The sequence below is a fragment of the Myotis nattereri genome, assembly GCF_964212035.1.
Source record: "Myotis nattereri genome assembly, chromosome: 1".
In the NCBI taxonomy this organism is placed as follows: domain Eukaryota; kingdom Metazoa; phylum Chordata; class Mammalia; order Chiroptera; family Vespertilionidae; genus Myotis; species Myotis nattereri.
In genome coordinates, this window is record NC_138075.1 from 187,899,267 (window position 1) to 187,921,866 (window position 22,600).

General features: G+C 44.1%; 1 protein-coding gene across 3 annotated transcripts in view; it reads left to right on the plus strand.

Moving 5' to 3' along the window:
- Positions 1 to 3,758: 3,758 nt before the first annotated feature.
- LOC308513505 (UDP-glucuronosyltransferase 2B31-like) overlaps positions 3,759 to 22,600 on the plus strand; it is a gene marked incomplete at both ends in the record, with an annotated part of 73,351 nt that continues 54,509 nt past the window's right edge. The window contains 3 exons of one of the 3 annotated variants that reach the window (XM_081083610.1): positions 3,759 to 4,531; positions 5,931 to 6,079; positions 19,608 to 19,739. In XM_081083610.1, the coding sequence (XP_080939736.1) occupies positions 3,814 to 4,531; positions 5,931 to 6,079; positions 19,608 to 19,739 (999 nt within the window). The remainder of the gene's footprint in view (positions 4,532 to 5,930; positions 6,080 to 19,607; positions 19,740 to 22,600) is intronic. The other 2 variants (XM_081083614.1, XM_081083612.1) reach the window with 2 other exon arrangements.

Sequence of the window (22,600 nt, forward strand, 5' to 3'; positions counted from 1 at the left end):
AAGTTCTAGCGAGGTTGCGGAGAAAAGTGGACCCTAGTACACCACTGGTGGAATTTAGGCTGGTGCAGCCATTATGTAAAGCAGTATGGATTTTCCTAAAAAAAATATGGAACTGCCATTTTACCCAGGATTCTATTTCGAGGAATATATCCTAGAAACTGGAAACACCAATCAGAAAGAATGTATGCACCCTTATGTTCACAGCAGCACAATTTACAATACCTAAGATCTGGAAACAACCTAAGTGCACATCAGCAGATGAGTGAATGTGACACATTTATACAATTGAATACTATGCAGCAGTGAAAAATAAAAAAAGAAAGAATCTCTTACGCTTTGAGACAGCATGGAGGGACCTGGAGAGTATCATGCAAAGTAAAATAAGTCAGTCCGAGAAAGACAAGTATCACATGATCTCACTCATATGTGGAATCTAAGTAACAGAATAAACTAATCAATGAAGTGAATCCAGAGACATGGAAACATGGAACAGAGAGTGGAATCTCAAAGGGAAGTGGGGGGGGGGGGGGGCGGGAGAGGGGAGTGTAAGTGGGTGAGAGGTAATCAACCAAGGACCTTACATGCATATATGAATGGCCCATGGACCTTGACAATGGGGTGGTGAGGGCCTGGGGTGAAATTGGGGGACAGGCTAGTGGGTGTTAATGGGAGGGGAGGAGGGAGGGGACATGTGTAATACTTTTAACAATAACAAATTATTTAAAAATATATATATTAGCATGTTAAAAAATGGGCAAAGGACCTAAATAGACACCCCTCCAAAATGGACATAGAGAAGGTCAAGAAATATATGAAAAAATGCTCAAAGTCACTAGTCATCTGAGAGATACAAATTAAAACAGCAATTAGGTATCACCTCACACCTGTCAGAATGGCTGTCATCAACAAATCAACAAATGAAGTGTTGGTGAGAATGTGGTGAAAGGGAACCCTAGTACACTGCTGCTGGGAATGCAGACTGGTGTAGCCACTGTGTAAAACATTATGGAAATTCCCCCCCAAATTAAAAATGGAACTCCCATTTGACCTAGTGATCCCACTTCTAGGAATATATCCTAAGAAAACAGAAACACCAATCAGAAAGAATATATATATGCACCCCTATATTCATAGCAGCACAATTTACAATAGTTAAGATTTGGAAACAGCCCAAGTGCCCATTAGCTGATGAGTGGATAACAAAAACTGTGGTACATTTACACAATGGAATACTACATGGGAGTGAAAATGAAGGAACTCTTTCCATTTGCAACAATATGGATGGACCTGGAGAGTATTATGCTAAGCGAAATAAGCCAGTCAGAAAAAGGTAAGTATCACATGACCTACTCATATGTAGAATCTAAAGAACAAAATAAACTGACAAACAAAATAGATTCAGAGACAAAACCATGCACAGACCGACGAGTTTTAGAGGAAAGGTGGGGGTGGATAGTGTGTGTGTGTGTTTGTGGGGTGGTGGGTAGAGGTTAATTGGGGAATTTATATGCATACTAGAGGCTTGGTGCACAAAAATTTGTGCACTGTCGAGGGGTGGGATGTCCCTCAGCCCCACTTGTTTCCTCTCACAGTCTGGGACCCCTCAGGAGATAACGGCCTGCTGGCTTAAGCCCGCTCCTGGGTGGCAGAGGGCAGGCCCAATCCCTAGGTGCAGCCCCTGGTCGGGCTCAGAGCAGGGCCGATTGGGGAGTTGGGGCGCTGCCCCCTGTCATGCACAGAGCAGGGCGGATCAGGAGGTTGCAATGCCACCCCCAGTCACGCTCAGGGTAGGGCTGATTGGGGAGTTGGGGTGCCGCCCCCTGTCACACTCAAGGCAGGGTTGATGGGGAGGTTGCGGCACCACCCAGTCACGCACAGAGCAGGGCTGATCAGGGGGTTGGGGCGCTGCCCCCTGTCACGAACAGAGTAGGGCCCATCAGGGGGGTTGGTGCTCTGTACCCTGTCACACACAGAGCAGGGCTGATCAGGGGGTTGAGGAGCTCCACCTTGTCACGAACAGAGTAGGGCCGATAGGGGAGTTGGGGCACTGCCCCCTGTCACACACAGAGCAGGGCTGATCAGGGGGTTGGGGCACTCCCCTATCAACTCAGGGCAGGGCCGATGGGGAGGTTGCAGCTCAACCCTGTCACACACAGAGCAAGGTCCTTGGCGGGGGTTGGGGCACCACATCCTGTCACACACAGAGCAGGGCTGATCAGGGGGTTGGGGAGCTCCCCCCTATCAGGCACAGAGCAGGGACGATCAGTGGGGGGGGGGGGGCACCTTCCTCTGTCAGGAAAAGAGCAGGGCAGATAGGGAGGTTGTGGCCCCTCCCCCTGTCACACACAGAGCCGCAGGGTGATCAGAAGGTTTGGGCACTGCCCCCTGTTATGCTGCTCCAGGGGCCAGGAAGCCTCGCGGCTCTGCTGATCCCCATGCTGGGAGGCCTCGCAGCTCCGCTTGACACCAGGGCAGTGAGGCCTCGCGGCTCCGCTGATCCCAGTGCCGGGAGGCCTCATGGCTCCGTTGATCCCGGGGCATGAGGCCTCGTGGCTCCACTGATCCTGGGTTCAGGAGGCCTCACGGGTCCACTGATCCCGGTGCTGGGAGGCATATTACCCTTTTACTATATAGGATAGAGGCCTGGTGCACGGGTGGAGGCCAGCTGGTTTGCCCTGAATGGTGTCCTGGATCAGGGTGAGGGTCCCGTTTGGGTTCCTGGCCAGCCTGGATGAGGGGATGATGGCTGTTTGCAGCTGGTCACACCCTCTTCAGGGTGGGGGTCCCCACTGGGGTGCCTGGCCAGTCTGGGTGAGGGGCTGAGGGCCGTTATCAGGCTGGCGGGTGACTGAAGCTCCCAACCTCTCCTTTTTTTTTTATTGTGGGATTTATTTACCTTCTATGGCTGTCACTGAAACTGAGAGCCAGCTTTAGCTCTGAGGCTCAGCTCCAGCTCTGAGGCCTTGGCTGCTGAATGCAGGGATCTGGGTTTGTTTGGGTTCTATAATCAAAACTCTGTTGCAACTCCAGCTCCGCTGGCTGGCTGAAAGCATGGGGTTTGTTTAGCATCTATAATTGCAACATTTTTTCTTAGAGTGCAAGCTCAAAGCCCAGGAGCTTCACAGGAGCAAGCAAGCCTCCTGTTCTCTTCAGCTGCCTGGCTGCCAGCCGCCATCTTGGTTGGCAGTTAATTTGCATATCCCTCTGATTAGCCAATGGGAAGCTTGTCCAAGGTATGGTTAATTACCATGTTTGTCTATTATTAGATAGGATATGCACAGCCCATGTACACAGACACTAGAGTGGTAAAGATTTGGGAGGGGCGAGTATGGGGAGGAGGTGGTCAATGGGGAAAAAATACACAAAGCAGATACCTTTCAGTAACAAAGATAAATTAAAAAAATAAATAAACATCAAAATAAAATCTCAGGAACTGTCATCCAGGTAATTCTTTGACAGCTGTATAATAGCTTTATCTTCCTTTCTTCACAAAAAATCATTACAGACACTATTACCTCTAACTTTCTATAATTATGACATTCATCTATAATAAATTACAAATCACAGTAAAACTGCAAAGTTGACTCAGCTGGATGACAGCACTTTTAGATATTACACAGATTTGTATTTAAAAAAATGGCATTACCTTTTCATTTTCTGACTTGCCATAAAATGCTCTGACTGTTTATCAAATGTATTTACTTTGGGTGTAGAAGTTTTATTTTAACTTCCTGGTTGATTTTCCTCTGGACATAAGCATGAGCCAAGGTGAAAGGGATCAGCCATTTGAAAAGAAGCCTGTGTGCCACCAGGATGCCTATGAAGTGGATTTCAGTTCTGCTGCTGCTACAGCTGAGTGGTCACTTCAGCCCTGGGAGTTGTGGAAAGGTGCTGGTGTGGCCCACAGAATACAGCCACTGGATCAACATGAAGACCATCCTGGATGCACTTGTCCAGAGAGGTCATGAAGTGACTGTTCTGACATCTTCAGCTTCAATTCTTGTTGATCCCAATAAACCATCTGATATTCAATTTGATATTTTTCCTACATCTTTGACAAAAGATGATTTTGAGGATCTTTTCAAGCGGCTGACCTCTAAGTGGACATATACGCCAAAATATACATTTTGGACTTATTTTTCACTATTTCAAGATAACATTTGGGAATATTTTGATTGTATTCAAAAGCTCTGTAAAGATGCTGTTTTGAACAAGAAACTTATGAGAAAACTACAGGAATCAAGGTTTGATGTCATTCTTGCAGATCCTGCTGGACCCTGTGGTGAGCTGCTGGCTGAGCTACTTAACATACCTTTTGTGTACAGTCTCCGCTTCTCTTTTGGCTACACAATTGAAAAGTACAGTGGAGGACTGCCATTCCCTCCATCCTACGTACCTGTTGTCTTGTCAGAATTAAGTGATCAAATGACATTCATGGAGCGAGTGAAAAATATGATGTACGTGCTTTATTTTGACTTCTGGTTCCAACCATTTAGTGAGAAGTGGGATCAGCTTTGCAGCAAAGCACTAGGTAAGTCATGTCCTTACTTGACAGCAAGAACTCCTAACTTTCCTAGTGCCCTAAAAGGTGGATTTGTATAAATATTAATTGAGACAAATTTGTCTTTTACAAGTAAAATGATAAAATAACATTATAAAATAACCTTTCATTCTCACAAATATTATGGAAATGCTTAACTTATAAGGTCATTGAGGAATTGCTTCCTCTCATGTAGTTTAGTTTGATTTAAAAACTGAACTATTTTGCCATATTACCTGAAGGATTCTTTCACACTGGAGTGCTCTATCCCAGACTCAGGAACCTATAATTTCAGGTTTCTAATGATTTCACATTCCTTCACTAAGCACTTACAACTCATCTGCTTAAACACTAAACTTTCGTTGATGGGTAGTTATGTAAGTCAGTAAACTATATTTTGTGAAATCTCTCCCTTCATTAAAGACAAAATGAGTCAAAATTAAGAGTGAGCACATCTATTACCATACATTATGAATATATTCCAGCTGTTATTTGTAAATGTTTTTATTAATGAACAAGTATTAATAGGCTCCTAAATTGAACCACATGTACTTATAGTACCAGGAAATGAGCCATACTCTCAAAACCTCCATTTTTGGGAAATCACAGATAAAGGGAAAAGCTTGCTAATTGCAGAAAATAGACTAAATAATATAGGGAAATGTGTTTCCATTGATATGGTATATTTAATTGATTGAGGTATTAAAATCATTGTTTATATTTGCATCTATTACTTCTGCCACTTTACAGAGTAGCAAATGCATGTTTAATTCTGTAGTGGCTTAGGTTTAACCGTTTTCTATGATTGTGAATGTACTGATGTGATGTTAGAGAAGAAAAACTGTTAAATTTTATATGTATTGTTAATATATATAAACATCATAATATAAAAAATGTACATTATATAAATCCTAGAGGCCCAGTGCACGAATTTGTGCATGTGTGGTGTCCCTCAGTGTGGCCAGAGATTGGGCCTGATACGGGCCGTCTGGCAGGGGCAGGGACCATGGAAGGTTGGCTGTGGGAGCAGACTGACAACCCGGCCAGCTGAGGGGATGGACCATAATAGGTTGGCCGATCATGAGAGTTGGCTGTGGGAGTGCACTGACCATTAGGCAGCAGCTCCTGTGTTGAGAATCTGCCCACTGGTTGTCAGTGTGAATCATAGCGACTGATCTACCATTTTTTTGGTCAACCAAAAGGTCCAAATGGTCGTTTAGCCTTTTATATCTGTAGATGTTTGCACTATCAGATCACAGACACTTTAAATATCTTTGGCTACATTATTCCAAGCTTTTCTTTTTTTTCTTTAAGAAAACAACATGGTATATTCACATTACAATATTCTTATTTTCTCTCCTTTTTTTTTCTTTTTCTTTTTCCTTTTCAGGAAGACCCACTACATTATTCGAGTTAATGAGAAAAGCAGAAATATGGTTTATTCGAACCTATTGGGATTTTGAGTTTCCTCGCCCACTCTTGCCACATTTTCAATTTGTTGGAGGCCTCCACTGCAAACCTGCTAAGCCTTTGCCTAAGGTAAAACTATTCATGTTTGTTCTACTTTGCATTTTCAGTAGGAATGATTCTGTGTTCTTCATTCAGAAGGTCTGATCACACTGAGAGAGATATGGGAATCTGGGTAAAGTGACCTGCCAATTAGAAACTGATACTATTTCAAGAATTTGGAAACTTTAGAGAAAACCAAGATGGCAGCATAGGTAAACACCGGAGAATGCTGCCTCGCACAACCACTTCAAAAATACAACTAGCCGAACCGGTTTGGCTCAGTGGATAGAGCATCGGCCTGCGGACTCAAGGGTCCCGAGTTCGATTCCAGTCAAGGCCATGTATCTTGGCTGCGGGCACATCCCCACTGGCAGGCGTGCAGGAGGCAGCTGATCGATCTCTCTTCTCTCATTGATGTTTCTAACTCTCTATCCCTCTCCCTTCTTCTCTGTAAAAAATCAATAAAATATATTTTTTAAAAAAATACAACTAAAAGACAGAACGGACATCACCCAGAACCACAGGAAAGCTGGCTGAGGGGAAATTCTGCAACTAGAAGGAAAGAGAAAAGCATATCGAGACTCAGAGGAGGCACAGTACGGAAGTAAAATACTAAGGTGCAGAGGTGCGTGCAGAGCGGGCTGGTGGCTGAGGCCGCGGTTGTCGTTTTCAATCGGGAGGGAGTCTCAGGCTCTGGGTTCCAGTTCCAGGTGAGTCTCTGGGGACCTAGACTCAAACGGGAGAAGCGGGACTGTCTGGCATCGGTCGGAACTCGAGGGCAACTTTCTCTCCGAGGTACTTGCAGAGGTCGCTGGGACACTGAGAGGCAGAGCCTCTGGGGACAGGACTGAGAGCAGCCATAACTGCTCGCTCAGCCTGCCTTGTTGATCTCCTGGGACCCACTCTGCCCAAGCCCTGCACAGAGGCATTTGCTGGTTAGCCTCAGGCACAGGCTAGATTAGCACCTCCCTAGAGGACAGAAGTTCTCCCACTGCAGACACAGCTGATTCTCACAGCCAGTTGGCCTGGAGATCAAATCCCCCCCCATTGTTACCTACAACAATCAAGGCTTAACTATACAACAAGACAGCGCACAAAGACCACTAGGGAGTGCACCAAGAAAGCATAAAAAATGCGGAGACAAAGAAACAGGACAGAAATGGAGGAAGGCAAAATGCTGGATATAGAGCTCAAAACCACACTTTTAAGGTCTCTCAAGAACTGTCCAGAAGTAGCCAATAAATTTAGTAAGGCCCTCGAAAAGACTGATGAGACTGCCAATAAATATAGTGAGATCCTCAAGAAATCTAATGAGACCCTCGAGGTTGTGATAAAGGACCAACTAGAAATTAAGCATACACTGACTGAAATAAAGAATAATATACAGACTCCCAACAGCAGACCAGAGGAGTGCAAGAATCAAGTTAAAGATTTGAAATGCGAAGAAGCAAAAACACCCAACCGGAAAAGCAAAATGAAAAAAGAATCCAAAAATACGAAGATAGTGTAAGGAGCCTCTGGGACAGCTTCAAGCGTAACAACATCAGAATTATAGGGGTGGCAGAAGATGAGAGAGAGCAAGATATTGAAAACCTATTTGAAGAAATAATGACAGAAAACTCCCCTACCTGGTGAAAGAAATAGACTTCCAAGTCCAGGAAGTGCAGAGAACCCCAAACAAAAGGAATCCAAAGAGGACCACACCAAGACACATCATAATTAAAATGCCAAGAGCAAAAGACAAAGAGAGAATCTTAAAAGCAGCAAGAGAAAGAAAGTCAGTTACCTACAAGGGAGTACCCATAGGACTGTCAGCTGATTTCTCAACAGAAACTTTGCAGGCCAGAAGGGAGTGGCAAGAAATATTCAAAGTGATGAATGCAAAGAACCTACAACCAAGATTACTTTATCCAGCAAAACTATCATTCAGAAGTGAAGTCCAGATAAAGAGCTTCACAGATAAGGAAAAGCTAAAGGAGTTAATCACCACCAAACCAGTATTATATGAAATGCTGAAAGGTATCCTTTAAGAAGAGAAAGAAGAAGAAAAAGGTAAAGATACAAATTATGAACAACAAATATGCATCTATCAACAAGTGAATGTAAGAATCAAGTGAATAAATAATCTGATGAACAGAATGAACTGGTGATTATAATAGAATCAGGGACATAGAAAGGGAATGGACTGACTATTCTTGATGGGGGGAAGGGGTGTGGGGGAAGCGGGAAGAGACTGGACAAAAATCGTGCACCTATGGATGAGGACAGTGGGTGGGGAGTGAGGGTGGAGGGTGGGGTGGGAACAGGGAGGAGGGGAGTTATGGGGGGGGGGGGAAAGAGGAACAAATGTAATAATCTGAACAATAAAGATTTAATTAAAAAAATGAAAAAAAAAGAATTTGCATGTCGCTATCATTACAAAATAAAGAAATATACTTCAAAGACTTTGGAAATAGGGTCAGTTAAATTAAGGCCTTCATTATTTAACACATAAAAAAAGTATCAGACATTAATTCAAAAACTAATTTTAAATTGACTAGCACAGTGTAAGGGGGGGATATACAGAGCATCCCCCCTTGTAGACACAGGTTTTACTCCCCCACACCAGATATTTTACTTGGAAAGAGGTCATATAAGCAAGTAATAAAAATGGTGTGAAAAGTATTATAATAAAGAAAAAGCATAATGCTACAATAATGCTGCAGAGCATCCAATGGGAGTGGAACATAATACCTCAGGAGTGACAATAGCAATTTGGTGTAAGTGAGCATGAGATATCTCTTATTATTTTCTCCTTGCAACAACAAAATTTGTTATCCATCCACGAAAAAAAAGTGCCAAAGCAAAAGGACCTGGAAAGAGTCTTCCCCACCTACGCATCAGGTAATAGGCAGAAAGACTCCAGTACTGGCTGTGACACCTACAGGATATTGTGAATTGTTCCAGCCCCTTAGCTGCAGTCCAGAAGCACCTACAGCCCTGACTTGAGCATTCACCTATGGAGTAGAGAACTGTTGTGGAAGTCCAGATTTCCAAAGGAGAAGTTCCAGCACTCTGTTGGAGCACAAACTACATGAATTTGAATGCATTGGTGTGGGCGAGAGGAAAGCTTGATTTTGCCAGCATCATTCCTCTTCCAAAGGAGCTCAGTGTAAGGCTGAAAGAAGGCGCACCTGTGCCCATGATTTCTCTCACAGGGACAGAGAGCCGGTGAGTGGATGCCAAGCTTCCCCTGGTTTGCAGGATGCTTCCAAAGAGCTCATTTCTCTCTCACAGCATCCAGAGTGTTGAATTGGGAGCTCAGTGTCTGGTAGAGGGAGCAGATCTGTCAAAGAAGATTAGTAGAGAGCATGTTAAAGAGATAGGGTTCCTCCTGACTGCATTCTGTTCTCCATGAGGAAGCCTGACCACAAACCATGAAGAAAACCTTTCTTACAGATCCCCCCATACTGGCATGTGGGCAACAACAGTGACCCGCTTTCCAACCCATATCTCCTCCCCTCTGTGGCCAGCTCCATGTAGAAGCTTCCAAGGGCAGCAGCAAGAGCAAAATTTGATAAAAGGCTGGGGAGCAAGAGCAGAATACAGGCAAGGGTTTACAGACAGGAGAGAACCACAAACTTGAGCTGTAGCACCACCTTCAGGAAAAGAAAAAGGAGGTGATCAGCCTCTGGCCTGGTGCTTTATATGGAGGGAGAACAAACAGGACAAACAGAATTCTCCCACAAGAGGGAGCATGAAGCACAGAGCAGGCATATTCATACAAGAACTGAAAAAGCCTTCTCTATAGTAGTACTGACGAAAGATATTTCTACCCTGAAAGTAGTAAACATCAGTGGGTGACTGCTAATTCAAATGCAAAAACAGCAATGCAAAATTCCAAAGAACATGAAAAATCAAGGAAACATTAGGTCACCAAATTCTACAACACTCCTCCAGCAAACAAATACAGACATGGAGATAAATGATTCACCCAATAAGAAAGTCAAAATAGCTGTGCTAAGGAGACTTGTTGATCTACAAGATAACACAGAATCCTGTGCACTGTTGGTGGGAATGTAAAACTGGTGCAACCACTAATAAAAAACAGTATGGAGGTTTTTTAAGAAGTTAAATAGAGCCCCCATATGACCCACAAATCCACTTCTGGGTATACTTCTAAAAGTAAGAAAAATAGGATATCAAAAAATATATCCATAATCCCACATTTATTGCACCATTATTCATAAGAGCCAATAAATGGAAACAACTTAAGATATGTGAAATACACACACACACACTAGAATATTATTCAACCATAAGAAAGGAGGAAATACTACTATTTGGGTCAACATAGATGGACCACAAAGGTATTATGTTAAGTGACATAAGGCACACTGAAAAAGACAAATAATATAGGATATCACTTATATGTGGAATCTAAAAATTGCAAACCCATTAGAAACAGAAGTATAATGGTGATTACCATGGACTGGTGAAAGGAAGATTAGTGGGTAAGAAGAAGTTGGTCAAGGGTACAGATTTGCAACTCGACAATGATTAAGTTTGGGATCTGTACTGATTATAGCGAAGAATGCTCTTTATATACTTGAAAGTTTCTAGAGACTAGATCTTAAATGTTCTCACCACACACATAAAAAGATAATTATGTGACCTAATAGAGGTGTTCATTAATGTTAGGTAGTAATATATATATATAAAATACTAATGTGCAAATAGACCTAGTGGCGGAACAACCGAACAACCGAATAACCAGTCACTCTGACGTGCACTGATCACCAGGGGGCATGCGTGGAACATGGTGGGCATTGGCTGCAGGCAGCAGAGTACAGAACATTGCAGGCATTGGCAGTGGCGGGTTGGTGGATCCGGTGAGCAGGGTGCCAGACCAAGGAGGGGTGCTGGTCGTTGTCATCAGGGCGAGACTCTGGTGGTTACGAAAATTCTGTGCTCCCGCACGCCACAGTACCACTGGGTGCTCACACCTGCTACCGGCACAGGCCCCGCTCTCACCCCCTGCCAGAGCCAGAGCCACTGCTCACACCCACTGCCAGCACCCAGCGCCAGTCCGATCACTCAGCGCTGTTAGTTGTTGCCAGCGGCAGCTGTCAGCCCCAAAGGCCCCTCAGAGCTTCTCCACCTCCCCCTGCTCCTGAGGAGCGATCCGGTCCAGCAGCCGCCTCTTGCACCTGCTGCCAGTAATGGCCCTGCTCACACCCGCGGCCGGCACTGGAGATGCTGCTCACACCCACTTCTGGAGCCAGCCCCACTCACACCCGCAGCCGGAGCCAGAGCCATGCGCTGCTGGCGCCTGGCACCAGTCCCAATCGTCCCTGAGGGCTTCTCCCCCTCCCCCTGCTTCTGAGGGACAATTGGGCCAGCAGCTGCCACTCACACCCCCTGATGGTGCTAGCCCCATTCACACCCTCTGCTGGCATCATCAGCTCATGGGAGCAGTGGTGGCGGAAACAGGGCTGCCGGCAGACAGGGGACCTGGGGTCGAAGTGGGAGGGGCCAAGGGGGGATGTAGAGGATGGGCCGAGACCTGCCCCTGTGCCCACTGCAGCCTCACAGCCCACAGTTCCTTTCAAGGTGCATGAATTCATGCACTGGGCCTGTAGTTATATCTATACTAATAATAGAGGAATTTACAAATTGTCTAGAATGCCATCACAATAACAGTAATGACCAAACAGCAGGCTGTGTAGGGCGACCAGGCTGGCAGGGGGGTTAGTGAGGAACGACCAAACGACTGAACAGCAGGCTGCATGGGGCTACCAAGCCTGCCGGGGGAGTGGTTAGGGGCAATCAGGCCAGCAGGAGGAAGCAGTTAGGGGTTATCAGCCTGGCAGCAGGGGGCAGTTAGGGGCAATCAGGCAGGCAGGCAGGTGAGCACTTAGGAACCAGTGGTCCCGGATTGTGAGAGGGATGTCCGACTGCCGGTTTAGGCCCAATCTCTGAGATTGGCCTAAACTGGCAGTCGGACATCCCTTGAGGGGTCCCAGGTTGGATAAGGTGCAGGTTGGGCTGAGGGCCCTCCCCCACCCCCCTGCATGAATTTCATTCACTGGGTCTTTAGTTATAATATATAAATGAATCAATATAACACACTATACACCATAAACTTACAGAATGTTACCTTTCAATTATATTTCAATTGTTTTAAACAAAAGCTTGAAGCAATTATTAGAATGAGAAAGTAAAATTTTTTATGTTAGAAGGGTTGGGTATTTCTTTTTCAGAGAAAAAAAACAAGTAAACAATTTAAAAGAGAAAAATCAGCGGGGTGGGGGGTGAGGCAGAGGGGATAGATAAATATGAAGTTTGGACCAGATATCCATAAAATGTTGTCTCCTTACACATTTGGGGGTAGGGAGCTAGAAAGTGCATTGTGCAATCAGGAATTTTTCTAGCACTGAAAGTAATAAAATTTGAAAACTGATAGAAAATCAGGGACTACAATCAGAATAATTCTGAAACAATTCCAGGTGAACGTGACTTCACCAGCAACTTTAAATACATCAACCTGAGCTACTCAAGAGGGTGACCAGATCCTTGCTGCAGAAAGCCCAGTTGTACCTCTCCCACTGTGGGGCAGGTGCTCCCTGTGAGAGTCAGCGAGGTGATGATGAGGGTCCTTCACAGCTGGCTACACATAGCATATTCTACTAGAACGTACAATATGATTTCAGAGAAAAAGGTGTCATACACATACATGTCAGAAACATGGACACTCATATAAATAACTATATAAGGATAATTCTGGGTTATAAATAGGAATCTTAAGGCTATTTCATGGATATTCTGGACAATAATACCAGACTCAGGAATTATAGTAATCCTCCAGCCTGTAAGAAGTGATTTAGGGAGAGAGGTCCAAGATTTCAGCATAGGAAGACCCTGAACTGACACCTTCCCATAAACACTCAGAATATACACCTACACGAAGAGCATTTCCTCCTGAAAAACAGCTGAGGGTTGACTGAACAGCTTCTGCACAACAAATGAGAGAGAGAGACTGTGCGAGAGAGACTGCATAGAGAAGGTTGAGAAACTGCGAGAACACTCCAGGCTCTGTGTAAACTCTTTGGGATTGGAGGTACCTGTGAGTGCCAATGTTTACATTCTCTTCCACTGATAGCATGGGCAAGAATTCAATTCAAGTGCTTAGCTCACCTGCAAGGCCACCATAGCGTGCCCTAGGCCACTCACCCCACACCCACCCCAGGCTCAGACAGACAAAGTGCCATGGCAATGCTGCAGCCATATGCCACTGGATGCTCCAATCCCAGCCATCCAGCCTACCAGGGTGCCCACAGAGCTGGGCACACTGGGAAAATTGGTCATGTTTGCCTCAACTGTGGCTAGCCTGCATGTCAGCGAACCCCTGGTACCTCATACAACCACTTCAGTTCCAGCCAGCCTGCTGAAGCCACCCAGCACACACAGACTACACAAAGATCATTCCAACACAAAGCCACTCCATCAAGTTCAGGAGAGGAGGCTGTTTCATCTAATTCTTAGAAATAAACAAAGAAAGTAAAACAAATGAGGGAATATAGAAGACTCGGAGTCAAAGCAAATTGATCTAATACATAGAAACAAACACAAAGAGACAGCAAGTATAGGCAGACAAATGAACAGGTCCCAAATGAAAGAATAGAAGAAATCTCCAGAAAAAGAGCTATACAAGAAACATACAACCTTCAATGAATGAAACAGGAAGATGCATAAAAACTGAAAATATCCGTTACAAGCAAGAAAATTGAAATAGTATTCAAAAACAAACAAAAAAAAAACAAAAAACAAACTCCCAACAAACAAAAGACAAAAGTTCAGGACCAGATAATTTCACAAGTAAATTCTACTGAACATTTAATTCTACCAAACAATTAATACCTATCGTTCTCAAAATATTCCAGAGATATTGAAAAGGAAATAACACTCACAAACTCTTTCTATGAAAGCAGTCAGCAGTACCCTGATAGCAAAACCAGACAAAAACAATACAAAAAAAAAAAATCACAAGCTAATATCTCTGATAAAAATAGATGTGAATATTTTCAACAAAATATTAGCAAACTGAATTCAACAATATGTTAAAGGATTATACATCCTGCTCAAGTGGAATGTATTCTAGCAATCCAAGGTTGGTTCTATATCCACACACACAAAAAATCAATGTGATAGACAACATCAACAAAACCAAAGATAAAAATCATATGATCATCTTAATAGATACAGACAAAAGTATTTGACAAATCCAAAATCCATTCAAGATAAAACTCTCAACAAATTGGGTACAGAGAGAACATACATTAACATGATAAAGACCATATATGACCAATAAAACCCACAGCTAATATTGTATTTAATGGTGAAAATGTAAAAGCTTTTCTTCTACGATAAAAAAAAAACAACAATACACACAGTGATGTCCGCTATTGCCACCTTTATTCAATATAGTATTGGAAGTCCTAGCTACAGCAATCACAGAAGAAATAGAAATAAAGGGAATTTATACTGCACATGAAGAAGTAAAACTGTCACCATTTGCAGATGACATGATACTGTATATAGAGGACGCTAAAGTTTCCACACAAAAACTACTAGAACTGATAAGTGAATTAAGTAAAGTAGCAGGATACAAAATAAATATCCAGAAGTCAGTCAACAAGTAAAAAGTGTTTTCAAGAAGGTAGAGAAAAGGGAACTCCTGTACATGGAGTAAGTTTGTAAATTGGTGGAAAACAGTATGGAGGTTCCTCAAAAAATTAAAAATAGCATACAATCCAGCAATTCCACTTCTGGGTATTTATCAGAGGTAAACAAAAACACTGATTTGAAAAGATATATACACCCCCATGTTCATTACTGCATTTACTATAATAACTAAGATATGGAAGCAACCTTTGTGTCCATCAATAGATAAATGGGTAAAATCCATGAGGTCTATGAAGACCTTGGAAAATTACTCACCAATATCAAAGGATTACCTCTTGCTAAATGCAACAACCTAGAGGGTATTATGTTAAGTTAAATAATTCAGGCAGAAAAAGACAAATACTATATGACTTTACTTATATCTATAATCTAAAATAACAAACAAAAAAAAAAACAGAAATAGACTTATAGATACAAATTATATTCTAACTAGTGGCCCAGTGCACTAATTTGTGCACATTGAAAGGAAATCAATTAGGAGAATTATTTAAATATTGCTATTCACCCTTTCTCTATATTAGAAGTGTCAACCAAATTCACAATCGACAATGACATCTGGAAACACATGCGTGTGATTGGCACTATCATATATTGCATATGCATGAGTCAACTTAACCTTTTATATATATAGAATAAACTTGCTTAATTAGACCTGCTTTCTGATGAAGCTAAACTTTTTCCATCCCAGTGAAGCACCCCAACTTCTCTTTCCGGTAATTGTCAGCAACACAGCAGTAAATATCAACATGAAGCAGATTATTATTGTAGATCACACAGGGAGTACAAAGGGTAAAATTTTTACCTATAGCAGTGTTTGACTATATTCTGTGCAGTGAGAAAACCTGATGTCATTTCCAAGTTTAACCATTTCTTACTTCTTTTCAGTCGGGTTAACTTTCAAAACTTTCTAAATCTCTGTTTTTCGGCTAATGAAAAGAAAATAGGATGCCACCAAGTCTCCTATCTACCTACTCCAGGACTTCTGTGAAGATCAAATGAGATTAGACAAGTGTGAAATGTTTGCACCTGGCTATAAAGCAATTCGTGTTCCTGGGCAGAAGAAACTTCAAGGAGGCTAGTCACTAGGGAGAGGAAGCCGGGCATTGCTACATGACCTCATTACCCGTACAGTTGGACACTTAGCATATAGACTTTTATATATATATAGACTAGAGGCCTGGTGGGGTGCTGGGGTCCAACCCCAGCAGGTCCAGGGGTCCCCAGAAGTGTGGACGGAATCAGCGAAGAAGGAATGACACAGAGACAGCATTCAGTTGATCAGCAGCCTAGCCAGGATCTCCAGCCAGGATCTCCAGGCAAGTTCTGTTCAGGATCTCCAGCCAGGTTCTGTGTCCATGTTCTCTTGCTAGGTTCTCCAGGTTCTCCAGCCAGGTTCTGTAGCCATGTTCCCTCGCTAGGTTCTCCAGCCAGGTTCTGTCCAGGTTCTCCAGCCAGGTTCAGTCACCAGGTTCTAGACAGGTTCTCTTGCCAATTTCTGTAGTCAGGTTCAGTCCAGGATCTTTTGCCATGTTCTCTCCAGCGAAGTTCTTCTGTCCCTAGAGAACGTTCTGTGTAGGTTCTGTGCCAATTTCTGTCTCTCTCTCTGTCTCTTGCTGTCTTGTTACATCTGTATTTATACCAGTTGATTCAATCCTATCAATCTCTATTCCAAAGGTTAGGGCATTTCTTATCTCCATTCCAGGGAGTAAAGATTATGTAGCTTAAGCATGATTGTTCGTAGTTAAAGTGATTAATTACCCGCCTGGCACTTAGTTAAGAGGTTTTATTCCCTCCCTAACTTCAGGGGAAAATCCCTACCTGGGGAAACAACCTTTCTCAGAGAGGAGACCTTGGTTAAAACACATAGTGCCAAGAAGGTGAGCAAACATATTAAGAACAGTATGCCATATATGCCAGGTCCCTTGAAACAGCAAGGATGGACCGGCTCCCAGCAGTGGGGAGGGTTGTCCCTCAGCCCCACTTGTGCCCTCTCACAGTCTGGGACCCCTCGAGAGATAATGACCTGCTGTCTTAAGCCCGCTCCCGGGTGGCAGAGGGCAGGCCCAATCCCTAGGTGCCTGCCCTGCAGCCCCTGGTGGGGCTCAGAGCAGGGCTGATTGAGGAGTTGGGGCGCCGCCCCCTGTCATGTACAGAACAAGGTAGATCGGGAGGTTGCAATGCCACCCCCAGTCACGCTCAGGGTAGGGCCCGTTTGGGGGGTTGGGGTGCAGCCCCCTCTCACACTCAAGGCAGGGTTGATGGGGAGGTTGTGGCGCCACCCTCTGTCACGCACAGAGCAGGGCCGATGGGGGGGTGTTGGGGCGCTGCACCCTGTCACACACAGAGCAGGGCCGGTCAGGGGGTTGGGGAGCTCCCCCCTGTCATGCACAGAGCAGGGCCGATCCGGGGGTCGGGGTGCCTTCCCCTGTCACGCACAGAGCTGGCTGATCAGAGGTTGGGGCACTGCCCCCTGTCAGACACAGAGCAGGGCCAATCGGTGGTTGCGGCTCTGCCCCCTGACACGTTGCTCCAGGGGCCAGGAGGCCTCATGGTTCCGCTGATCCCGGTGCTGGGAGGCCTCAATGCTCCATTGATCCCAGGGTGTGAGGTTGTGCGACTCGGCTGATCCCGGTGCCAGGAGGCCTCACAGCTCCGCTGATCCCAGGGCAGTGAGGCTTCCCTGCTCAGCGGCTTCAGGGGCTGTTTGGCTTCGCTCCACCACTTGGAGCCTGCGTATGCAAATTAACTGCCATCTTTGTTGGTGGTTAATTTGCATATCGCCCTGATTAGCCAATGGGAAGCATAGCAGAAGTACGGTTAATTACCCTTTTTGTCTTTTATTATATAGGATGATTGCCAGAGGGGGAGGGGTTGGTAATGGAGGAAAAGAGGAAGAGGAATAAGAGGTACAAACTTCTAGTTATAAAATAAATGAATCACAGGAATTTCATGTACACCATAAGGAATATTGTCAATAACACTTAACATAACTTTGTGCAGTGAGATGGTTACTAGACTTACCACATAGTAATGTATATAACTGCCACATTACTACATTGCACACCTGACACATATAAAATATAGTATGCCAACTATACTTCAATAAATTATTTTAATGAGTTGGGGGAAAGTTTGGGAGAATATGACAAAAGTTAAGATGAGATATAAGTTATTATAGAGATGATAAAAAAGATATAGAGTCATTCTAATCATAATGAACTTTTCTTAGTATTCATAGTCAAAGAAATAAAATACTAATGAATATACTACAATAATTCTCCAGAAAACCTGACAAGCATAAATGCAAGTAATTTAGTAGAACTACAATAAAGAAATAAAGGTGAGTTAAGATCTTGTCGTGTAACCTCATTACAAGAATATATATTAATTAATAACATTATAAATGAAGAGTGTATAAAAGAATTTCCTCTTCAATATTGTGTACTGGCTCTATTTCATTTCTTCCTTATACACACACACACACACACACACACACATTTGCACAAGAATATGTAATAAGGGAATTCAAGCTCATCAATTGTATACTCCAAAGAACTGAGGAATTAGGTCTCTTCAAAACAGCCACTGATAAAAAGAGAATGGAGGTTCCTTAAAATTAAAAACAATTATCATTTGCTCCAGCAGTAGAACTTCGGGGTATATTCCAAAACAGTGACATTAGAATCATATTCATAACACTATTCACAAGAGTCAAAAGATAAAATCAACCCAAGGGCCATCTATATATATAAAAGTCTAATATGCAAAGTCTCCTCTTGGGAGTTTGACCTGGAGTTCAATTGCTCACTATGACGTGTGCTGACCACCAGGGGATGGCGAAGAATGAAGGCAGGCCCCGGCTGGCAGCCAGAAGGAATGTCCCAGCTCTCAGCTGAATGACCCAGATCATTCCTGATCACCGGCCAGGTCTAGGGACCACACCCATGCATGAATTTGAAGCACCAGGCCTCTAGTTGATAGATAAATCTATAACCAATCAATACACACAATGGTATATTATGTGTTATGTGCTGAGTCAGCTCTGACTCCTGAGGACCTTATGAATGAGTGATGTCCACAAAATCCTAGTTTAAACAGCCCTCTCAACTCTTTTAGACTCATGCCTATGGCTTCTTTTATGGAGTCAATCCATCTCATATTTGATCATCCTCTTTCCTCCTACCTTCTATTTTTCCCAGCATTATCTTTTTCAATGAATCCTGCCTTCTCATGATGTCCCTGAAAAATGAAAGTATCAGTTTAGTGATTTTTACCTCCTGCAATATTTCAGAATTAATTTGCTCTAGGACCTACTTGTCTTTCTGGTGGCTCAGGGTATCTGTAGATGAACATTACCAAGCCTTAAAATTGAAGGAAATTCTAACACCTGCTATAACATGGATGAATCTTAAGGACATTTTGCTAAGTGAAATAGGCCACAGACAAAAACACAAATACTGCATGATTCCACTTACATAAGGGATGTAGACTAGTCAAATTCATAGAAACAGAAAGAAGAATGATAGTTGTCAGGGACTGTTAAAATGGGAAGTGGAGAATTACAGTTTAAGAAATATACAGTAAAAATTTACAAGATGAAAAAGTTCTGGAGATGAATTATACAACAATAATATATATACTACTGCACTGTACACTTAGACATGGATAAGATGGTAAGTATATTATTTGTAGTTTAACACAATTTAAAATAACAAGAACTACACTAATAATTCCTTATGATACTTACTTTTCTCTTTGGCCGTTTGTAGTAATCCCTTCAATAGTGTTCACTATGCTATTGTCTTTTGTAATGGAAAAAATTCTTCCTTCACAGGAAATGGAAGAGTTTGTCCAGAGCTCTGGAGAAAATGGTATCGTGGTGTTTTCCCTGGGGTCGATGGTCACTAACATGACAGAAGAAAGAGCCAATGTGATTGCATCAGCCCTTGCCCAGGTTCCTCAAAAGGTTAGATAAACTACCTTAGAGCAGAAAACTCTTGAGTGTGTTAAACTCTGTAAAGGGTCAGATTAAGAAATTTCCACATGAAAGGTAAACTATTAGGATAGCTTCAATGATCTTAAATACCAATTTGAGAAAGAAAATACACATGTCAGGTGCTAAAGTAGTATAGAGAGTGTTTTTGATGGATAATAACTTTGGCATTAATATTCTGGTCACAAAGAAGTATATTTTAAAAGCACAGTGTGAAGTTTGGTTTGATAATAGTATTATAGGGCAGGAACAGATATCATCAAATCCTATCCTGTCATTTGCTTCATTTCCTTGCAGGATTCCTAGAGTACTGAACACACTACCAATGTTCTCAGAATAGAGTTAAATTTTAACATTAACCAGGGAATGATAACAATCTGAAAGGCATCATATAGTTTAGGCTTCCCAGGTAATACAGGCCTCTCCTATTTTCCCTGGATTTTGGATTAGGCCTATTCAGTTGCAAGGTGATATTCAGATTAAGGATGTCTAGGACTCACCAAGCTGCATCCAGGTACCTAAGCCAGATACAATGATTTAGAGAAAGAGAAAAAATGGCCCGTAAAAAGGAATGAGAACCTCCCTGGTGGGCTGGGCCCTGCTAAATTCTGAAGCAGGAAGACATAAAAGAAAGGGTGTAGGTGGGTCCAGCCCTCAAGGTGACCCTGTGTTTTATAAAATGTGGCCCCAAAACAACCCATCAGAATAATAACTTCTGATAGAGGAGGAGGAGGAGGAAGATGAGGAGATAAAGAGTCAACCAGAAGCAAGCCTAGCATGGAACAGTTTCAGCTGCTCCTCCTTCTCCATAAATTATGGTAGTGAATTATTCTAATACATAAAATACACTTGAAGTTTCTGCATAATTGTGAACTACTTTTAGTTTCCCAACTAATGTAGCTTCCTCCTTATCACCTATGCAAATTTGCTGAGAACTTAAAGTAACTTTAACACTCACATAGCAAAAAGATGTTAACCACTTATAAACTAGAATCCAGCTTACCGGTGGACTTATAAATTGCTTGGCTATTTATAACTAACTAGTGGCTCCGTGCACGAAATTCATGCACCAGTGTGTGTGTGTGTGGTGGGGTGTCCCTCAGCCGACCTGCACCTTCTCCAATCTGGGACCCCTCAGGGGATGTCCAACTGCGGGTTTAGGCCTAATCCCATCTAAACCAGCAGTCAGACATCACTCTCGCAATCAGGGACTGCTGGCTCCTAACCACTCACTTGCCTGCCTGCCTGATCTCCCCTAATCATTCTGCCTGCCAGCCTGCTCACCCCCAACTGCCTCCCTGCTGGCCTGCTCGCCTCCAACTGCCCACCCCTCCTGGCCTGTTTGCCCCTAACCACTTCTGCCTCGGCCCCGCCACCATGGCTTTGTCCAGAAGGTCTCCCAAAAGGTCTCCTGGTCTAATTAGCATATTACCTTTTTATCAGTATATATATATATATTGATTTATATATTGATATATATTCCAGAGAGGAGGGAGAGGGGGAGAGAGAAATATCCATGATAGAGAATCATGGATAGGCTGCTTCCTGCACACCCCCTACTGGGGATAGAGCCCGCCACCTGGGCATGTGCCCTTGACCAGAATTGAACTCAGCACCCTGCAGTCTGCAGGCTGATGCTCTATCCACTGGGCCAAACCAGCCAGGGCATCGCCAATCACTTTTAGAATGTTGTATTGCTTCTAGAAGAAACCCCATGCCACCTTCCCCATTTGGCTGCCTGCCCAGGCAGCCATCGGCACACTGCTGTTTCAGACATTTCATGGGAATGGCACCATACACAATGGGCGTTTTGTGAACAGCTGCCTCACTTGGGTGTATACCTCGGAGTGGCAGGTTGCAGGGTCCTATGTGACTGATATTAATCATTTAAGGAGCGGCTGCACCATTTCCATTCCGACAGCAGGGTGTGAGGGCTCAGATTTGTCCACATCCTCGCCAACACTTGCTATCATGTAACTTTTGGTTCTAGCCTCCAAGGTGACCTCGGGTCCCACCAAAGCATTGCTCTCTAGAGCAACAATCTATGCTTTTAATTCAGTTTTAAAAGTGGAAGTTGTTTGAAATGTCTGCACAAACATCCCTATTGGTAAGTTCTCGCTGCTCAGGATCCGCTGTGACACAGCTTGCAGGGGCTAAGTCTGTCCCAGGCCAACCTCACCCCCCTGCTGCCTGGTCCTGTCTGGTACTGGGGAGGGCCCTGGGGAGGACGCTGAGGGCACCAGCCAACCCTCTTTGGGGCTGGCCACAGGCTGTGTTGGGCTTTGGGAGCCGAGGGAGGAAGAGCGAGGTTCAGGAGCAGCTTTGGGGCCTTGCCTGTAGCGGTGACTGTGCTGCACCCCGAGGGCGAAGTGAGCGGTGCCCTGGGGGGTGGGGGGGGCTGGGGAGGGGGCTGGGCGCCTTCTCTGAAGGAAGCCTTGGGAGCCGAGAAGCTCCTGAGTGCCTGTCTGTGGGCTCCTCTGCGCCCTCCGTCCTGGCTTCTACACCTCAGAAGGCAAAGGTCCGATCAGCAAAAATGAAAACTCTAGAGAGGTGACGTGGGCTCTACCTCAGAGTGGCTCAGACACGGTTCACGGTCCCACATGGAACTGCAGACACCAGTCCCATGGGTGTGGGCAGCGGCCACGTGGCCCCGGCATGGCCCTCTGGCAGGGCCTGAGTGCAGGGAGGAGCCGGAGCTTCTTTGGGAGAGAAAGTCCACGGGGCTGAAGGCTCCCTCTTCAAACACTGATCGCTGGTCACAGTCTGGCGCACAACTCACATACACCGGGCCCTCCTCACGGAGTAAAGGGCACCAGGCGAGGCCTCTTCTTGGC